The sequence below is a fragment of the Micropterus dolomieu genome, linkage group LG02 (genome assembly GCF_021292245.1).
Source record: "Micropterus dolomieu isolate WLL.071019.BEF.003 ecotype Adirondacks linkage group LG02, ASM2129224v1, whole genome shotgun sequence".
NCBI lineage: Eukaryota > Metazoa > Chordata > Actinopteri > Centrarchiformes > Centrarchidae > Micropterus > Micropterus dolomieu.
In genome coordinates this window covers 10,552,028-10,570,037 of record NC_060151.1, presented here as the reverse complement: position 1 = coordinate 10,570,037, position 18,010 = coordinate 10,552,028, and the positions used below count along the sequence as shown (strand labels likewise).

Genomic DNA, 18,010 nt, shown 5'->3' with positions numbered 1-18,010 from the left:
AACATTATTCTAATTGAGTGAATTAACATGTGAATGGTATGGGGTTTTATGAGGCGTTAAAACCATACAGAAAGGACCAAAGTTAAGTCCAAACATTTGCACCTGATCTAATAGAAAGGGACATTTCAGGTCCAACACGTGGCCCCCCTCCTGAGGACGTGGTCCGATCCAGCGCGAGTAACACAGAACGTGTAGATCCCAGCCACGACATCAAAGACATCATCAGACATCACCAGCCTGCCAGCACAACAACTTCTACTGGACCTGCTACACAAAGGTAACACGCTCATAACTCCTAACCTAAATATTCTTCTAATATTCTGATAATAGCATTTCGTTCGTACACTTATTTGCTTCTTAAACTGTGTGTGTGTGTAGGAAAGGTGATGGAAAGATGTTTGCAAAGAAGCCAGACCCACATGATGAAGCGATGGAGATCCTTAAAGATCAGATGGCAAATCCACCACAACCGGTACCGCAACTCCGCCTACACACGTGCACACACACACACACACACACACACACACATTTAAAACACACAAATTAAAAAAAACTATCTGACCTTTTATGTCTCAGACTCAAAGGAAGCCTCAGTCCTCTCAACATAAACAAGAGGGAGGACTGAAGGTTTCCAAGATGACCAAGTCTCGCCATGAGGGTCTTGCGAGCTCCAACATAAGCCCCGCCCCTCCTCCAGGTGAACTTTTCACAAATTAATGTGACATACATCCCCAGTAATAAACAGCAGAATGACAGAAAGCTCTTTACTCCTTTCATTCCTGCATGTGAACATGTATGGGAAGTACATGGTGAGAAAACCTTTGTGTTTCCAGTCTCTAGAGAGTTGCCAATAGAGGAGGAGATTGTTCAGACTCAACTCCACAGCAGGACCAGTGATGAATATTACACTTACTCCAACGTCCCCTGGAAGCTCTACATGAGGAAAGAGGTGTGTTTCATGAGCACACAAACACATTAACACAAATGGACAAAAGTAATCCACAGTGCCCTGAAATTTAACGATACAAGAAATTGCACACTGAAGCTTCAGTCACACACTGTAAAAACAAAGACCTTCTTTTACTCAATGTTATAATGCTTTAATATCATCAAATTGTATCATTATTTACTAAAAATATTTTTTAATAATTTTTTCTCTTTGTCTGTTTACAGGTTTTCTATCCTAAAGAGACTTTCAACAATCCACTGATTCTGGACCTGATCTTCAGACAGGTTGATTTATATATTCATTATTTATTTAAATTTGACTTGTTTCTCCATTTATTTTGTATTAAGTTAATTTGTTCATTTATCATTGTATGCCTTAATAAGTCAGGTTTAGTTTTTCTTTATTGCAGAGTTTAGTAATTATATTAGCTGGTGAAAAGGTTAAAAGTAGTGTTTTTAATATAGACCAGCATTATCATTATTGTAAAAGAATACATTTACACAGTTTTGAGTACTTTATGAACTTGGCTTTTGCTTGAATGCTAATACTTGTTCCCATTTAATAAGTATTGTTATTCCTGAATGTGCATTTGTGCTGCAGGTTGTACATGATACCTTCTCCGAGGCCTGTATCCGCATCACCCAGGAGGAAAGACTGAAGATGAACGCTTTGTTTGGTATGAAAAAACACTTGATGTAATGTTACTCTGTGGTCTAAAGGCTCATAGACAATTTAATATAAACTGCTCTACATTTACAGCATGTGAAAGACTTTTTAATACTTTGCTTAAACTCCTTTTTTTCCATTGACAGCTGAAAACAAAGTGGATCAGGTTTCAGGAACGCATGATGAGAACGTGAAGAAGAAAGTAGCCGCCATGGCCAGAGACTCATGGGACATTTATTTCTCCCGCCTCTTCCCAGCTTCTGTGAGTTCTTGTCTTCTTCTTGGCATGCATGAATTAAACTGAAAAGTGCGTAATAAACCTAAAGCAGCCTTCGTCCTTCACTTGGTTTAATAGGCTCTTATGTGACGGTGTGTTTGTGTGTGTGTGTGTGTTCCAGGGCAGTGTGGGAACAGGAGTGCAGGTGCTGTCTGTGTCTCATAAAGGCATCAAGCTGCTTAAGATGGTGAAGAGCAGCTCTACTGCTCCAGACTACTTCAGAGTGCTGAGGCCTTACAGGTGAGTCTCATAGACTGTACAAAAAGGTGGACATGTGTCAGCTGTAGGTCATCTATATTTCCACCTTTTCAAGCCTTTGTGTGTTCTTATGTAAACATCCCCTAAAAAGAAATTAACCATTGATAGTTGTCCAAGTGTGATTGCAGTCTCTTTAAAGTCTTAATTCAAATAAACACCAAGAAAAACCAAGTGACTTTTTTCAACATTCTGTGTCAAGTGTTCCATTGATTTGAACCGAGACACCTTTTTCTGTCTCTCTTTAACTTTATGAAAACTGTTTTTTTGCGTGTCACTACCCGTGCAGCTATTCGGACATCCTGTTCGTGTCGATTCCGTCAAAGAACATGCTGGAGTTCAACCTGACCAACGAGAAGCTGATCCTGTTCTCGGCCAAGGCGCCACAGGTCAAACACATGATCGACCACTTCCTCACAGAGCTTAAGAAGGTCAGGGGGCTTCTGTGTGAATGTGTTTTTTTTTGCCAAAGCAGCAGAGGCAGGGATATCCTTACTTTTAGTGCATATATGAATCAAGCTCCAAAAACCCCGGGTCCGACATTTTCCATAATGCAGCTCAATAATGACATCACTATGACATCATCAGGATTATTTTCTTTAACTTCAGGCTCAGGCTCAGTAGGACTGATCGTTATGTGTAAAATTGGTTGTGTGCTCCTTTAACATATTTCCAGTGTCTTGTTATACTGTACTTTCAGAGCTTAAACTGTCTTAGGTATTAGTATCTATATGTTTGATGTTAATATGCAAGCATGATTGTTTGAGTTTTAATGGCTTCAGCATGAAGCAAAGCTGTTTCTCTCTGTCATTCTACATTAAGTTCCTCACACAGCAAACAGATAAATGTAAACTATAAATGTGATGATGTGTTTTTCGCTCACACCTCCTCTTTGGACCAGCGAGGATTTTGCACCATGTCTGTGCCGAACGTGTCATGTCTCTTTCAGGACTCAGAGTATGTGGTGGCGGTGAGGAACTATGTTACAGAGGACAGGACTCTGCTCAGCTTCCACAAAGGAGACATCATCAGACTACAGCACATGGACGGGCTGGAGGCCGGTGAGACGCACACCCAAAACATAGCTAAAACACTCACAGGCCGAGCACTGGCACAGTGGTATCTTTGTAGACCTGCATTCTGCTTCAATATATATACAGTATGTCTCTGCTTGTCTGTGCCTCATGCCATGGTTGGCATGTTGTGTGTGTGTGTGTGTGTGTCTATGTGTATGCATGTTCAGGAAAACATTACGGCTGCATAGTGAGGAAGAAGGTCATGCTTCTGGAGGAGCTGAAGAGAGACACTTCTGAGTTTGGTGAGTTGTAGGGTTTTCTTTTTACAGGTTGGTTTGAATTTTAACTTCTACGTATGTTTTTCTGCCTTTTTTTTGACTTTTTTGTTTTATTGATTGAACTGAGGATTGAAGATTTGCTGCTTTATAAACGCAAAAACATAAAGTGAATACTTTTGGCACAACAAAACGTTTGAAGACATCACTTCACTTGTGTTTTGCGTGTGACAGTTTGGGGTTTGTTTGTAACACTTGATGTGTTTCTGTGGTGAACCTCTCACTGTGTGTGCGATTGTGTGTATAGGCTGGCGGTTTGGGGCTGTGTACGGAAAATCAGGACTGTTTCCCACTGAGTATGTCCGTCCTGTGGCTGCTCCGGACTTCCTGGTTCTCCCTGCTGAGCGCGTGGAGCCTCGAGACAGACAGGGACGAGTGGCTGCATCCGCTGCTATCGCCGTGGCAATGGGCTCAGCTGTAGCTGCCCATGAGCTTGACCTCTCCACAGAGGTGCGGAGCAGGAAGTTTTTTACTTGCGTTACAGCAGCATTTTTCTACACAACAAAGAAACATGATGCTTATTTGCAGCTTCCACAGTACATCAAGGCAATAAATATCTAAGTCTGAATTCCACGCTCAGAGCCAGAATAACTTTCAGATTTCACCATGAATTGTAATCCTATATTATGGTATGAGCTGATGTTTATACAGTATATGCTGGAATTTTTTAGTTTGCAGAAATGCAAATATTTTGTCGATAATTACATCCTTGGTGTTCCTTTAAGTGGTGTGGTGGTGCTGCTTAGCTTTTTACTGCTGTGCGTTGTTATGTGTGTGTATCAGGCAGTAAATGAGATGTATGGGGAGAGTCTGAGCGCCGAACTGGACGATCTGCCTCTGCACAGCGGCCAGTACCATATGACTGAGTTTGCCAAGAAATACTTTAGAGAGGCACAGAGAAACAGAAGGTCAGACACGCACATAATGCCGAAATAACATGTCCTACCTTTAAAGGTCTATAGCTCAATTTGGTTCTCGCTGCAACAAGTTAATTGAGCATGTATACTCACACAGTTCACACAGTGCTGCCTGTATTTTGCCCACAGTGATCAAAAAGCCAAAAAGGGGAAGGACGGAAGAGACCCTGCTGACATGGTCAAATTCTCCAAGGTAAAGCAGCTGCGTTTGCTTCAAAGCATAACCATTCCATGTCTTTGTATTCCTGTATATGTTATATTAATTTCTAACAATATTAGTGGTAATTGTTTGTCTCTCCAGTCTCCGATCCAGGAGTCTCTGATCGACTTCTCCGACAGTGGGATGAACAGAGTGGCAGCTGACATCTTCTTAGGTGAGAGGAGAGTATGGAAAGGAGGAATGGAAACAGATAGGAGGTAGAAGACGAAGGTACAGAAGCAGTCCGTGGCTGCAGATGCTATTATTTTAAATTCATAGTTTGCTGTTTTAGAAAAAGACACAGGTCTTCAGATCAAGAAAAGGAAACAGTCTTACTTTTTCTTCTACAATGAACAAAATAATAAACACAACACTTTTGTTTTTGCCCCCATTCATCAGGCGTGTTTCCAGGCTCTTGAAACATTGGGGGCTTCGCCCAGCCCAGAAATCTTTCTTATTTTCAGCTATTTTCTTGATTTTTCATTTCTTTTCTTTTCTCATTTAATTTAATCCCTGCTGAGTCTACATACATGCAGGCATGACTGAAGTAGCCTAAAGTCTTTTTAAATGTACATGTGGCACCTTTTCACCTCAAGGATAAATTAGCTTAATTAATTTGAATTCAGTTAGAAACTCCTGGACTTTAATAGCTCCTGTGTTTCAGCAGGTTTTCTGCTCATGTTCAAAACTTTCTGCACATTCAGAATCTCCACCACATATCTGTGTTCTGACATTTACAGAATAATATTTAGAGATAAAAGTCGAAATATATAAATAAATATCGTTAGAGAATGAAGTCATAATATTTTAACAAAATCTACCTGCCCCTCTGCTGTTCATTACCCTGCGCTATTGCTCTGCTAATATGGTAGTAGGCTACCTCCTTTAGACCATCTGACAGACACAGAGCCCGTCTGCAACTGTAGGCTACTGGATGACACGAGCGCACTGATATTCATCAGAGTAAAAAAATGGAAACTGAAAACACTTGTGATGAGACAGAAATATCACCACAAATCAACACAAATGTTCACTTCAGCAACTCTGATAAAGTGCAGCTCACAGCCGCTTCAGAGAGAATTAAGCATCCTGGAGCAGAGAGATAGTAAAACAGTAGTGTCTCTGACCGAGGGGGACAAAGATAGCAGGACACAGAGCGTCAGGTGTGTCATGTTATTCTCTCACTACAATGCGGGAACTATTAACTGTTTGTGTAGCAAATGCATTGACTAGACACTGACTAACAACATTTATATTTAAATCTTTTGATTACAATTTTGCTAGGGACAATTCAGTAATCACGGACAAGTCCTGAAGCTGTGTGCAATGCTCTCTCTGTCTTTCTCTCTCTCTCTCCATTCAGGGCTACAGTGTTAAAGCCCCGGAAAAATGACCTGGTGACGCTGATGTCATTCATCATGAGCTGAACTCAAAGATCTAAGACTTTCTCTATGTACATAAAAGACCTATTGCTCTCAAATATTGTTCACAAATCTGTCAATGCACTTTTCCTTTGCTGAGATAATCTATCCACCTCACAGGTGTGGAACATCAAGATGCTGATCAGACAGCATGGGTATTGCACAGGTGGGCCTCAGGCTGGCCGCAATAAAAGGCCACTCGAAAATGTGCAGTTCCATCACATAGCATGATGCCACAGATGTTGCAAGTTTTGAGGGAGCGTGCAGTTGGAATGCTGACTCTAGGAATGTCCACCAGAGCTGTTACCCGTGAATTGAATGTTCATTTCTCTACCATAAGCCGTCTCCAAAGGTGTTTCAGAGAATTTGGCAGTACATCCAAACGGCCTCACAACCACAGACCACGTGTAACCACACCAACCCAGGACCTCCACATCCAGCATCTTCACCTCCAAGATCATCTGAGACCAGCCACCCGGACAGCTGCTGCAACAATTGGTTTGCATAACCAAAGAATTTCTGCACAAACTATCAGGAACCATCTCAGGGAAGCTCATCTACATGCTCGTTGTCCTTAACGGGGTCTCAACCTGACTGTAACTTCACACAGCCACTGAAGAGGAGTGGACCAATATTTCACAGGCCACAGTCAACAACCTGATCAACTCTATGCGAAAGAGATGTGGTGGACTGTGTGAGGCAAATGGTGGTCACACCAGATACTGACTGGTTTCCGGACCCACCCGTACCCTCTCAATACAGTGAAGCTGCACATTTTCGAGTGGCCTTTTATTGTGGCCAGCCTAAAGCACACCTGTGCAATACCCATGCTGTCTGACCAGCATCTTGATATGCCACACCTGTGAGGTGGATGGATTATTTCGGCAAAGGAGAAGTGCTCACTAACACAGATTTTGACAGATCTGTGAACAATACTTGAGAGAAATAGGCCTTTTGTATACATAGAGAAAGTCTTAGATCTTTTAGTTCAGCTCATGATGAATGGGGAAAAAACAAAAGTGTGTAGTGTAATTTTGTTCAGTATATTTCATGAGATCATTTGTTTTTTGTCCAGCCATAATGAAGTTCATGGGAGATTTCCCACTGAAAGGTCAGACTGAACAGGACCTGGTCACCACTATACTGAAGGTACACAGGCAGACACAAAAACACATGCTCTCACATGTTTGATAGGCACATAAAATATTAAGATGATGAAGGAAAAATACCTGAAACAAGCTCAGGTATTTGTGTATGCTTATACACGCTTTATTTAAATATGTGTATGTGTTTACATGTGTATCTGCACATATTCCTTCATGCATGTGCTCGTAAATCTAGTTAAGTGGCGACCATGGCCTGATAAAGGATGAGGCCTACTGCCAGGTGATGAAACAAGTTACGGTCAACACCAGCTCCAAACCGTAAGACTCTTCGACATTTTACAACTTGTGTTGACTGAGGACTCAATCAGTGCTAGTGTGGCCATGGACAGGCTTTTAATTTGCAGTTGTGTGGATATTTTGTGTATAGGGACAGTTGCCATAGAGGATGGAGGCTGTTGTACATCCTGACAGCTTTCCATCGCTGCTCTGATGTTATGAAGCCATTTCTGCTGAAGTTTCTGCAGGACGCCTGTGATAACCCTGGGATGCAGTACCAAGGTAGAAAGTCTACCAACAATGTAACACTCATAAACCAATCACTACCAGTTTGACAGTATTCTTGATAATCGTTGATGCGAGTGTTGATTGGCTGCTGCTGTTAATTGACAGGTATTGCCAAGGCATGTGAGCAGAATCTGAGGAGGACTTTTCAATATGGTGGACGTGCACAGTATCCTAACAGCATGGAACTCAAGGCTATGCTGGTTAGTCTCTAATTCAGCCATGTAGTCTTCTTATGCAGCTTATATATGGCTTGAAGTGCAAATTCTATGCACCAAACCAAAAAAGAAACTATAAAGCACAATGATAAAGGGAATATAAAAATAATGTAATAATTTGCTGTATGATGGAATTGCAAAAAATGGCAATAAATGCCAATATTTACAAATTTGACCAATTCAGTAGATTTTATTACAGCTTATGTCATGAATGGAAACAAAGCTAGACAAGGACACATGAAACTGATCACTACAAATGATCACTGGCTCCGTATTTTTTGGACACGTAAAATAGTCTGTCTAAATATGTGAAAACACTTTAGGGCTGACCCCCTATAGTCGAAGATTCGATGCTTCAATGAGCGGAGCCTGATTCGACTGTCAATCTCACAGTCGAAGCTTCGCAGCTAAACAAGGATCACGCCATTTTGGCAATATCGGGGTGCTCAACATCTGATTTTACATAGATCTACCAGTTTTCTCTCAATAAGTTAATATAAAGCCTATTACAATAAACATTTCAACGTTTAATGCTGTAAATAAACATGTAAAAAGAAAAAAAACTTCCAATAAATGTTTTTAAAGTGCGTAAATAAATCCAAAATTGGAACCCTAACCCTGGGTCGTCAGTGCGCATGTGTATGCGTAGCATGTGCGCAGTGGCAGGAGAGATGGAGCCCCAACTGGTGTTGTGCCGAGTTGTCCGCACCTCGCGGGGCTTTCGGATAATTTATCACCGTTGATGAACCACACAAAGAATATTTCATCGTTTTTAAACAACCGCTACTTGAAATAGACCCGCGAGGAACCGCGACACGGCAAAAACTGCACAAGACCGGTGAATGACAGGCAAGAGAGAGAGAGAGAGAGAGAAAATGGTCAACAATAAGCCTCAGTTTAGCTTCAGCTCGCAATCGCCTTGCACAAAAACACACATGAATCGACTATCAGTCGACGATTCTGATTCGACTATGTAAATCCTTAGTCGGGGACAGCCCTAATTCAATTATAGCCTACAGATGGGCTACATCTAAGACACTGTCCCATTAATTAATTAAGATCTCCTCTTGAAAATCACAGAGGCTGCAGGGCTCGCTGTAGGCCTATGAATGTAGCCTAAAAAGAAAAAACTTCATTTCAGCTGCAACCGCAGTGGAACAAGTCAGAATGAAATCTAAATATTTTATCAAGTGGTATGTATTAATACCCCATCATTGACACTGAGTACAGATGTGGAATGTAGTCCACGTGCACAGGGTAACCTCGAGTTAACCATGAACAAAACCAGCTCAGAGCAGTTTAGAGATGCAGCATAAATTGCCATGGCAACAGACCACCTTTGGTAGTACGGGTTAATCGGGAAATTACACCCGAAGTCACAAAGTTACTCCAGAAGTTACCTGGATAAGCCAGTTACCTTGCTACGTAGTACAGGCCACTGGGCAGGGAACAGAGACATAGACATGTATGTAAGAAGTGGACATAGTCATCGTGACGTCACCTGTTGGTTTGTGGACTGCCGTTTTGAAGTCTTGAGTTTGGCTGATAAGGCACTGCAATGTTGAGTTTTTGCAACCAGCGGCACCGGATGTGACCACATTTGGACAAGACGGTGGAGCTAATCGCCGTGTGCGGAGCTAGCTAGCTTGCTTAGCTAGGTGTATCTGTAATTCACGTTAACTGTCATTTCAACAGAGCTGAAAATTTTGTCTGGCGAACAACAGTATTAAAACTAGATGTACTCACCAGAGAAAGTGAAGAGCCAACTCCTAATACGCTTTTTCAACAGCGCTGGTTAAATTTACACAGCGCCAAGGGTGTGATTCACTCTAAGGTTGCCATGGTAACGACTTGTCAATCATAGATAATCCCGCCCTGAAGCATACTCTGCTTTATGGTCTATTTTCCTCTAAATGGGACCATTACTAAATGAACATCATGTTGTATTGAAGAAGACTTCAAACTAGCGATTGAGACCAGTAACTCATCATGAAAGTGTTTACTGAGGTAATTATTCAGCTGAGAGGGTAGGGTCATTTTACCATTATTTCAAATGGAACCGGTCTTCTTTTTGCAACCAGAAGAGTCGCCCCCTGCTGGTTGTTCAATAGAATGCAGGTTTAAGGGACTTCCACATTGGCTTCGTGTCTCAGACCGGAAGCTTCCCGCTTGAACAGAGACAGGACCAAGCAGGAAACAGGACTATGCTAAACATGGAGACATAGGACTAAGGACAAGCACTAAGACATAAAATAAGAACTAAGATGAGAAAAGGAAAGAGGCTAACAACAACAACAGGTAAAGACTAAACATGCAACTAAACATAAGAATAAACAAGGCTGCACAGAAGAAACACAAAACCCCAAACCATGACAGACTAAAAACAAGAAAAACATGAACATAAAACAATGTCCTAACAGATATAGCCAATCTATATTATATTATGAATTAGACATAAATGTTGAGAATGGGTTATGTTTTTGTATTTGCAAACTTGATAAAATACTCAATTATAGTAGTATTCATACTTTTCTACGTAAGGCATCTGTTGTGTGTATGTGTGAGTTTGTGTAGCAGCTGCTTTCCTGCTGTCAGCAAGGGCTGGTCAATCCATCCTGGTGTTAGCTCAGATGACATTTCTCTATGTGATTGGTTGTTTGCACACAGGCTGGGCGGAGCTCCAAGAGACAGCTGTTCCTGCTACCAGGTGGGATCGAAAGGCACTTGAAAATCAAGACATGCTCTGTAAGTTGCGCGCGCACACACACACACACGCATGCGTCCAGTCGTGAAGGAATTTCCTTCTTTATGGCTACTATCACACAGGTTTCCCCATGTCATGATAGTATTGTTTGCTGAGCTAAAACAAGCCCAAGGTGTCAGCTTGTGATGCTCAAAAACAATAAATCGACATAACAATGTCTCTCCTCTCTGTCTGCTTGGTAAAACTGACTGACGCAGCTGCCTTGATAAGCATGAGCTCTGTGCTCCATCTCTTTGGTAACCCAAGTCAAGATTAGCTTTATTTTGTTTTATTACAGGCAGACTGACTGTCTGGCTCTCTTTAAAGTGTTTCATGTGACTTGAATGTGACTTAGGTTAACTTAGGAATAGTGTCTTGTTTTGGACCAATATCCAGTAGAATCTTCACACATGTACAGAGGGTGAATAATAATGTTAATTGTTCACAAAGTGAATCTTTTTAGCTCTAGGAAGGATAAATACTCCCAACCAGGATGCATCCTTCAGATTTGGTTTGGAACTGTGTTCTCACTCTGTACTGCTGATGCCTTTTCTTCCCAGCCGGGCTTCAATAAATCTTTTTTTGTTTTTTGTTTTTCTTTTTAAACCTGGCCTGAGTATGATGAGTTGGATACCATATTGTGCCAGACAGATTTTACTTTAACAAGAGAGTATTAATATACTCCTTTTTCTGTTTTATTATTTATATAATTATGTATTGATTTGTCACCGGGCAGGACAGGGGGGCAGACACGGGGATGGGGGGGGTATAAACAGACAGCACAGAGAAAGGACAATACCTGTAAGAGAAGGGGGATGGAAGGGGGGAACAACAGGGAATAGCAGAGGGAAACACCAATTGTAGAAAGCAACGAAACCTGTAATAGAACAGAGAGGGGGGCTTGGGGAGGAGAAAAACAACAAACAAACACAAACAAACAATAAAAATAATAATAATAGTAAAAGACAACCAGCCGAACAGCAGCAATAAACAGCTGACATAGTAAGACAACTAAGAGAAAAATGAAAACAAGAAACAGTCACGCACAATAAATAAGCAACACAGCACAGCCACGAGAGCTGGAATAATAACAATTAATTTAAACAAGTAACTGAAAGAAAAGCATCAGTAAATTCAATAAATCTTGCTGCTTAAGACATTTCCTGAATCCTTCATCAATATGAGTTAACTAGCTCACAGAAATTTCCTTCACGCCATTGAAGTGTATTGTTTTGATTCTGAAGAAAAAAACATAATGCTAGCGTGTAGCTGGTGTGGAACTGGACATAGCTTTTATACATAACAACAAAACTGATGGATTTCTTCATTTCAGGTTGCTTTGGATGCCATCGAGGAGCTTTGCTACGAGATGGGGCTACAGAGGGTCGAGGCTTTGGATGAATATGCCATCTTTCTGGTCACACACAGAGGTAACAAGGATCTAGCTTGTTGTTGTAGTGAAGACCTACAATGCAAACGCTCTTGACATACTGTACACTATAATATACTATAGATAAACAAATGAACAACTGAACTGTGTTTCTGTGTAGGTCAGAATGTGCGTCCCCTGAACAAGCGCGAGTACATCCTGGACATCGCAACAGAGGCAGAACCAGTGGATGCCAACTACAGTCTGTGGTTCAGGAGAGTCATATGGAGTCTGGCTCTCAAACTCGACAATGAACTCTATGTCACCATGCACTACAATCAGGTAGAGATCGACTGTATGAAATGAGGCACAGCTGATGTCCTATTTCTTCTGTAGTCCTACAGAGTTCTGACATTTTGGTTACTCTTCCTGTGTGGCTGATTCACACTATCACATGGAGAAACAATAGATAGATGTAGTCCCCACTTGGGAATTTTTTTTTTTTCATCCACGTACTTCATCGGTTTATGCAGCTGGCATCATTTGTAGATTTGCCATTTGTCTGACAAGGAAGCCCGAGTCAGTCAATTTTCTGCCACAACATGAGCAGTGACATATAGTAGAGTAAAATGACAAAACTTTACTCTGTGTGCCTCTCTTCAAGGTGTTGCCCGACTACTTGAAGGCCTTGCTGAGTGTGGTTCCTCAGGGAAAGGCCAGTGAACAGCACCTGCAGCAGATCGCCAGACTGGCTGCCCTACAGCACCGTGCCAAGGACACCGTCTACCTGCCCACCCTGTAAATATACTGAGACATACACTTAAGAGCATTCATTTACAACAGGCCACATGTTGGATACTTTTATCCCAGGCATGTCACAGCACCATGAATACTTGCACATGACACAAAGTCCCACTCATGCATATATGACAGTCACAGGTGCATCTTCATACACTTTGACATTGGCTACTTAGACAGAAAACACCAGCTAGCATGCACATTTATAATATATATAACTGCTGCGGTATCACTGATTTGCTTTGTGCGTGTGTGTGTGTGTGTGTGTGTGTGTGTGTGTTTAGCCGTGAGGTGCAGGAGTGTGTCCCCCCACTGTTATACAGCAAACAGGGTTCACAGCATTGGCTGAATATGACAACTCAACACATGCAGCAGGTCCAGCCTTTAAATCCACACCAGGCCTGTGCACAGTTCCTTGGTAAGACCCACCACAGTGTGAATGTGTAACAGTAGACATAGACGCCAATATTATTCATCAATTCCACATAAGTATGATGAATAACCATTTTCATATGCTCTCTAAAATCTAGCCGAGTATGAATATTTGAGTGAAATGATCTGCCTCAGAACAATTGACAGACAAAAAGAAACAAATTTGAATCCCACATAATTGTTTTTTATAAGTTATTGACAGTGCGGCAAAGTAGATCTTAGTAAGTAATGATGGCAATAATTGTTCCAAGCGACACTGACTTGTCATTCCAACTACTTTTCTTGAAAATAACTCTTGGCTCGAGTGTGTTGCCATATTTAAAGTGACCCTTTGTGTTTTTTTGCCCAGGTCTGGTCAGTGCCTTCCCCATGTTCGGCTCCTCCTTCTTCTACATCCAGAGCTGTAGCTCCGCTTCCATCCACGCCCCGTGCATCCTGGCAGTAAATCTGAATGGACTGCACTTTCTTAACAAGGATACCCACGTATGTGACATGTCCAGACTGTGTAATGTTGCATGCTTCACATTCCAGGACAACCTGGCAATATATGGTAATAAGCAGCTGAATGTGTGTAACAGTATGGATTTGAAGCAGGACAGGTACATTGTTTAACATTTCCTTGATTATGTTACATTTAAAACAAACCTGTGCAAAAATATAATTATTTCAAAATGAAGCATTTGGCTCCCCCTGCTGGTTATTGTTTGCTGTCTACTTCTGTCCATCCTGCCATTTTATTATCTAAATAAAAGAGGAAATATAACATTTCCCTAAACAATAAATGTTGTATTTTATGTGTTTTGACTTATATATTTGTGCATATCTGTCTCAGGATATATTTGTAAATTTCTTGGCATGCCTGTTTGTGTGTGTATTCATTCATATATTCGGTTTTGTGTGTGTGTGTGTGTGCATGATTAGGAGGCCATGGTGCGTTTCCCTCTGAAGGAGGTCCAATCAACTCGCACCCAGAGACCAACATCAGGCTCCAGTTATCCATATGTGGAGATCATGATAGGAGACCTGCTCAATCAGCGCATCACACAGCTACAGCTGGAGCAGGTGTGTGTGTTAAACACAGATGAGAGTGTTGATAAAAGACGTTTCAATATGTTTATGTAATTTTTCTGTGCATTTCACTCACCTTAAATGCCATGCTGTTTCTGTATGTTCTTGTGTGTGTGTGTGTGTGTGTGTGTTTTCCAGGGCCTGGAGCTGTGCCGAGTCGTTGCCATGCACATGGAGAACATGTTGTCAGTCAGGGAAAAGAGACTGACTTTGCCACCAAGCGAAATCACCCTGCTATAGCACAAACATGCACACACAGAGAAGTCATACTTTATGCCTACTAAATGTACTGTATCTACCTCTATTTTAAAAATAGGATATTTTCATATGTAATGGTAATGTTTCTGTAATGCGATGAATGTATGGTGATGATGTTGATAATGATCTTGCACTGAACAAGGGTATAGGAACCTTTGCTGTCGTTGGCTCTGTACAAAGAAACTACAGTGTGTGAAAGATAAATGAATAACTGGCAAACTTGAGTATAACCCGATCTTCCCTTTAACATGAACAGATGCTTGTGGTTTGACATGATGCATCATTTTTCATTAGGCCTGGGCCTACATGCAAGAGTAGCCTACATAAATTATTTGTGAACCCAGAAGATTTAAAAAAAATAAAAATAAAGATGCATTACGATTTATTGAAATGAAAACAATAGAAGGCAGCCACAGGAACAGGCCACACATTTAATAAATGTTCTTGTTTTCTTCCCTGTCATGAAGGACAGGGAAGGGAAAGACCCGACAGGGGAAACTTATCTTGACACTCAGTTATTGGCCATGTCACTGAACACTTTGCACTAATTAAAATTATTATTTATACAATGGATACATATATATATATATATATTTTTTTTTTTGTTGCTGTAATTAGCTGTTGTACATAACTAAAGCATGTGAATTATGTTGTACATTAAAGTTTGTATCATAAATGATTCTGGTGTGTGAAGTTGTTTAAACTTAATAACAAACATTTAGGCTAACTAAAACTGCATAGGAAAAATGAGTAAATAAAACAGACGAAATGCAAAACAATATATTAACAAATAAATACTTAAAGTAACAGCGGGATGCTAGAGGTTTAAAATTTTACCAAGAAATAGAAAAAAAAACAAAAGAAACAACCAGTAATTAACATCACCCACCACAAAAGGTTTTATTCTAGTTACATACGTAAAACATCAACATTTTTCCAACAATACAAGGTGAACAAGTTCACTTGCTTTGTCTTATTAACTCTTTCTAGCTGTTTAAGTGTCGTAGCTTCATTTTAAATAATGGACTGACCGTTTGTCCCCTTGTATTGGCGGGTGTATGCGGGACGTGCAGCCGGTGCGTCCTGCGCTACAAACCGAACACCCCTCTCCCAAGCGTTTGGCTGTGTGGGCGTCTCTGAGTAATTGCTCGCAGATTTCTTCGCCCTCATTGGTTAATAACAACGGGTCCGTGTGAACCGGATCGGGGGGGGGCTGTGGTCAAACCCACCACGACCTAAACAGCACCAGGAGGGAGAGGAGAGTCGCAGCAGCAGCAGCTCCGCTTTCAGCCTGCATGGGCTAGTCGGTTAGCTAGCTTAGCATCGTCCGACTACGCCGCACCGCCTCTTCTGCCCGCCGACAACCCCGGGTTGTTATCTCCGCGTTTTCATCTTCGTCCCCCGCCAGTCCTGCCCCCCCCCCCCTACGCCCGGCTTCAAGATGATGAAGTTTAGGTTTCGTCGGCAGGGCACCGACCCGCAGAGAGAGAAGATAAAACAGGAGCTTTTCGCCTTCAACAAGGTAAAGTAACGGGACGGAGGAGAGGGAAGGAGAGAGAGCTTCCTCCTCCTCTGCTGCTCACCAAAACTATCTGTCTATCTCACAACGGGACCGGGTTTTAAGTCGAGCGCTCTGCAGCATTAGCCCCCGACCGCCCCTCTCTGTTGCAGCCTGTTTCCAGCTAGAAACAGAAATAATCTGCAAATTGCTGCTGATGGACGCTTGTTGGGGTGTGTGTGTCTGCGCGCGCGCGCGCGTGTTGTTTTTCACAGCACGTTAATTGGCTCTCACCCCAAACGAGGCCCGCGTTGAAAGTGAACAGCAGTGAGAAACTTACCTCTGTAGACCCAGCATTGATGTAATCAACTGCCAGCAGCAGATTATGTCAGTGAGTGGGATTACCAGGCTTCACATTAACAAGATTAGTTTGAGTTGCTTCGTGTAGTGTGACTGTGACCCCTATATTTCAGGTATCGATCAAGATGGCTGTCAGTGTGGTGACAGTTTGAACTCTTGCACCCCTTTCATAGGTGGACCAACACCCTGCAGATGTGTTCCCCTTGCTGCTTGTGTGGTGCCCAGCGCTTGTTTCAGGGTCTGTGGGTGAAACCATGAGTGTCAGGTTTCATGCTACTCAACTCTGGCATCACATCCACATGGATATAAACCAGTTTGTGTAGTAAACCTCAGCTTCCTGAAGCCTGAGTTCACATTACCAGTCTCTCCCTGATCCTCACTGGCCAGTGCCGAGATCATGCTGTCACATTGACCACTGTTGCCACACTGGTGGGAGCTGCACTTGGTAGACTTCTGTGCAAAGAGAAACTGTCTGAGCCCTGCTGTGGCATTGAACTCTGGTTAGGTGAGGCCGCAGTGTCCCAGAGAGCGGGCTGTCCAAACTTGATGATGTTGACAAAATTAACCCTACTAAACAAGATGATGTGGAAATGCAGTGCAAATTGTTACATGAAACTGCTCTTTTCTTTCATGCTGTGGTTAATAAATCTACAGGCTGAGTGTTAAGACAGCTTGTTGTAGTTGAATACAAATTTTTGAATAAAATAAGTACTTAACAGGTGGGTACCGTGTCTTATCCAGTGAAGCTAGTAAAACAGTCAAACCGTTAACTCTGCTGACACATGTTGATCAGCTTTTCATTGCTTGTAGGGTCGCACTTGTCCTGGTTCACACTCCCAATGAGGTCCACTCTAAATGTGAGATGACTTGTGTAACTCCCGGTCCTCTGAGTAGCACGAGTGAGACGTCTCAGTAAGGCATGCACGTTGAAATGAGGGCTGTGAAAGAGTGTTGACTGCGTGATGGCAAAGAATTGCGTGGGGGAGTCACAGGTTCCAGATTAAGCCAAGATCATGATTATTATTTGATTAATTGTGCAGCCTGGATACAGATTTTCATAATTTGTTTTTCACTTGCTGATGAGAGACAGCAGCAACAGGAGGGGGTTTTAGTAGGTGGCGACATCTCAGATTGAGTGCTAACTTATAGACGTGTAAGTAAGGGCTGCAACTAACGATTACTTTCATTCTCAGTTTATCTTATTATCTTGATTAATCGTTTGGTCTGTAAAATGTCAAAAGTGTAAGATGTTCATCAGAATTTCCCAAAAGTCAAAGTGACATACTACTTGTTTTGTCCACCCAGCGGTCCACAACCCAAAGACTTTTCGTTTACTCTGACGTGACCAAGAAAAACCCCAGCAAAGTCTCACATTTGAGAAGCTGAAACAAGCAGATTTATGGCTTGAAAAAAGAAACAGAAACCATTAATTAAAATCAAATAGTTGTATATTAATTGTTTTTTGATTGATTTATCAGCTAACTGGTGCATCTCTTAAAGTATATTTAAAGTAAATTCAGGGTAAATGCCATTTACAGGAGTAGTGTGTGTAGTTTGTTTAAAC

General features: G+C 41.7%; 2 protein-coding genes across 3 annotated transcripts in view; both read left to right on the top strand.

Annotated features, from left to right (window-relative positions):
• The window catches only part of myo15aa (myosin XVAa), a 47,740-nt gene extending 32,928 nt beyond the window's left edge, over positions 1-14,812 (top strand). Inside the window, 27 exon segments of the mRNA XM_046031650.1 lie at positions 130-277; positions 379-472; positions 577-697; positions 834-949; positions 1,174-1,233; positions 1,550-1,625; positions 1,762-1,877; positions 2,014-2,132; positions 2,437-2,578; positions 3,097-3,208; positions 3,391-3,465; positions 3,746-3,948; positions 4,282-4,406; positions 4,545-4,608; positions 4,717-4,789; positions 7,111-7,184; positions 7,377-7,459; positions 7,569-7,699; positions 7,811-7,905; positions 10,588-10,665; positions 11,997-12,093; positions 12,214-12,374; positions 12,697-12,830; positions 13,115-13,248; positions 13,612-13,745; positions 14,184-14,324; positions 14,469-14,812. Of these exon segments, the coding sequence (XP_045887606.1) occupies positions 130-277; positions 379-472; positions 577-697; positions 834-949; positions 1,174-1,233; positions 1,550-1,625; positions 1,762-1,877; positions 2,014-2,132; positions 2,437-2,578; positions 3,097-3,208; positions 3,391-3,465; positions 3,746-3,948; positions 4,282-4,406; positions 4,545-4,608; positions 4,717-4,789; positions 7,111-7,184; positions 7,377-7,459; positions 7,569-7,699; positions 7,811-7,905; positions 10,588-10,665; positions 11,997-12,093; positions 12,214-12,374; positions 12,697-12,830; positions 13,115-13,248; positions 13,612-13,745; positions 14,184-14,324; positions 14,469-14,570 (3,008 nt within the window). The 3' untranslated portion in view covers positions 14,571-14,812.
• A 1,001-nt stretch (positions 14,813-15,813) lies between these two features.
• The window catches only part of llgl1 (LLGL scribble cell polarity complex component 1), a 44,593-nt gene continuing 42,396 nt past the window's right edge, over positions 15,814-18,010 (top strand). For both annotated transcript variants that reach the window (XM_046074095.1, XM_046074086.1), the window contains exon 1: positions 15,814-16,110. In XM_046074095.1, the coding sequence (XP_045930051.1) occupies positions 16,030-16,110 (81 nt within the window). In that variant the 5' untranslated portion in view covers positions 15,814-16,029. The remainder of the gene's footprint in view (positions 16,111-18,010) is intronic.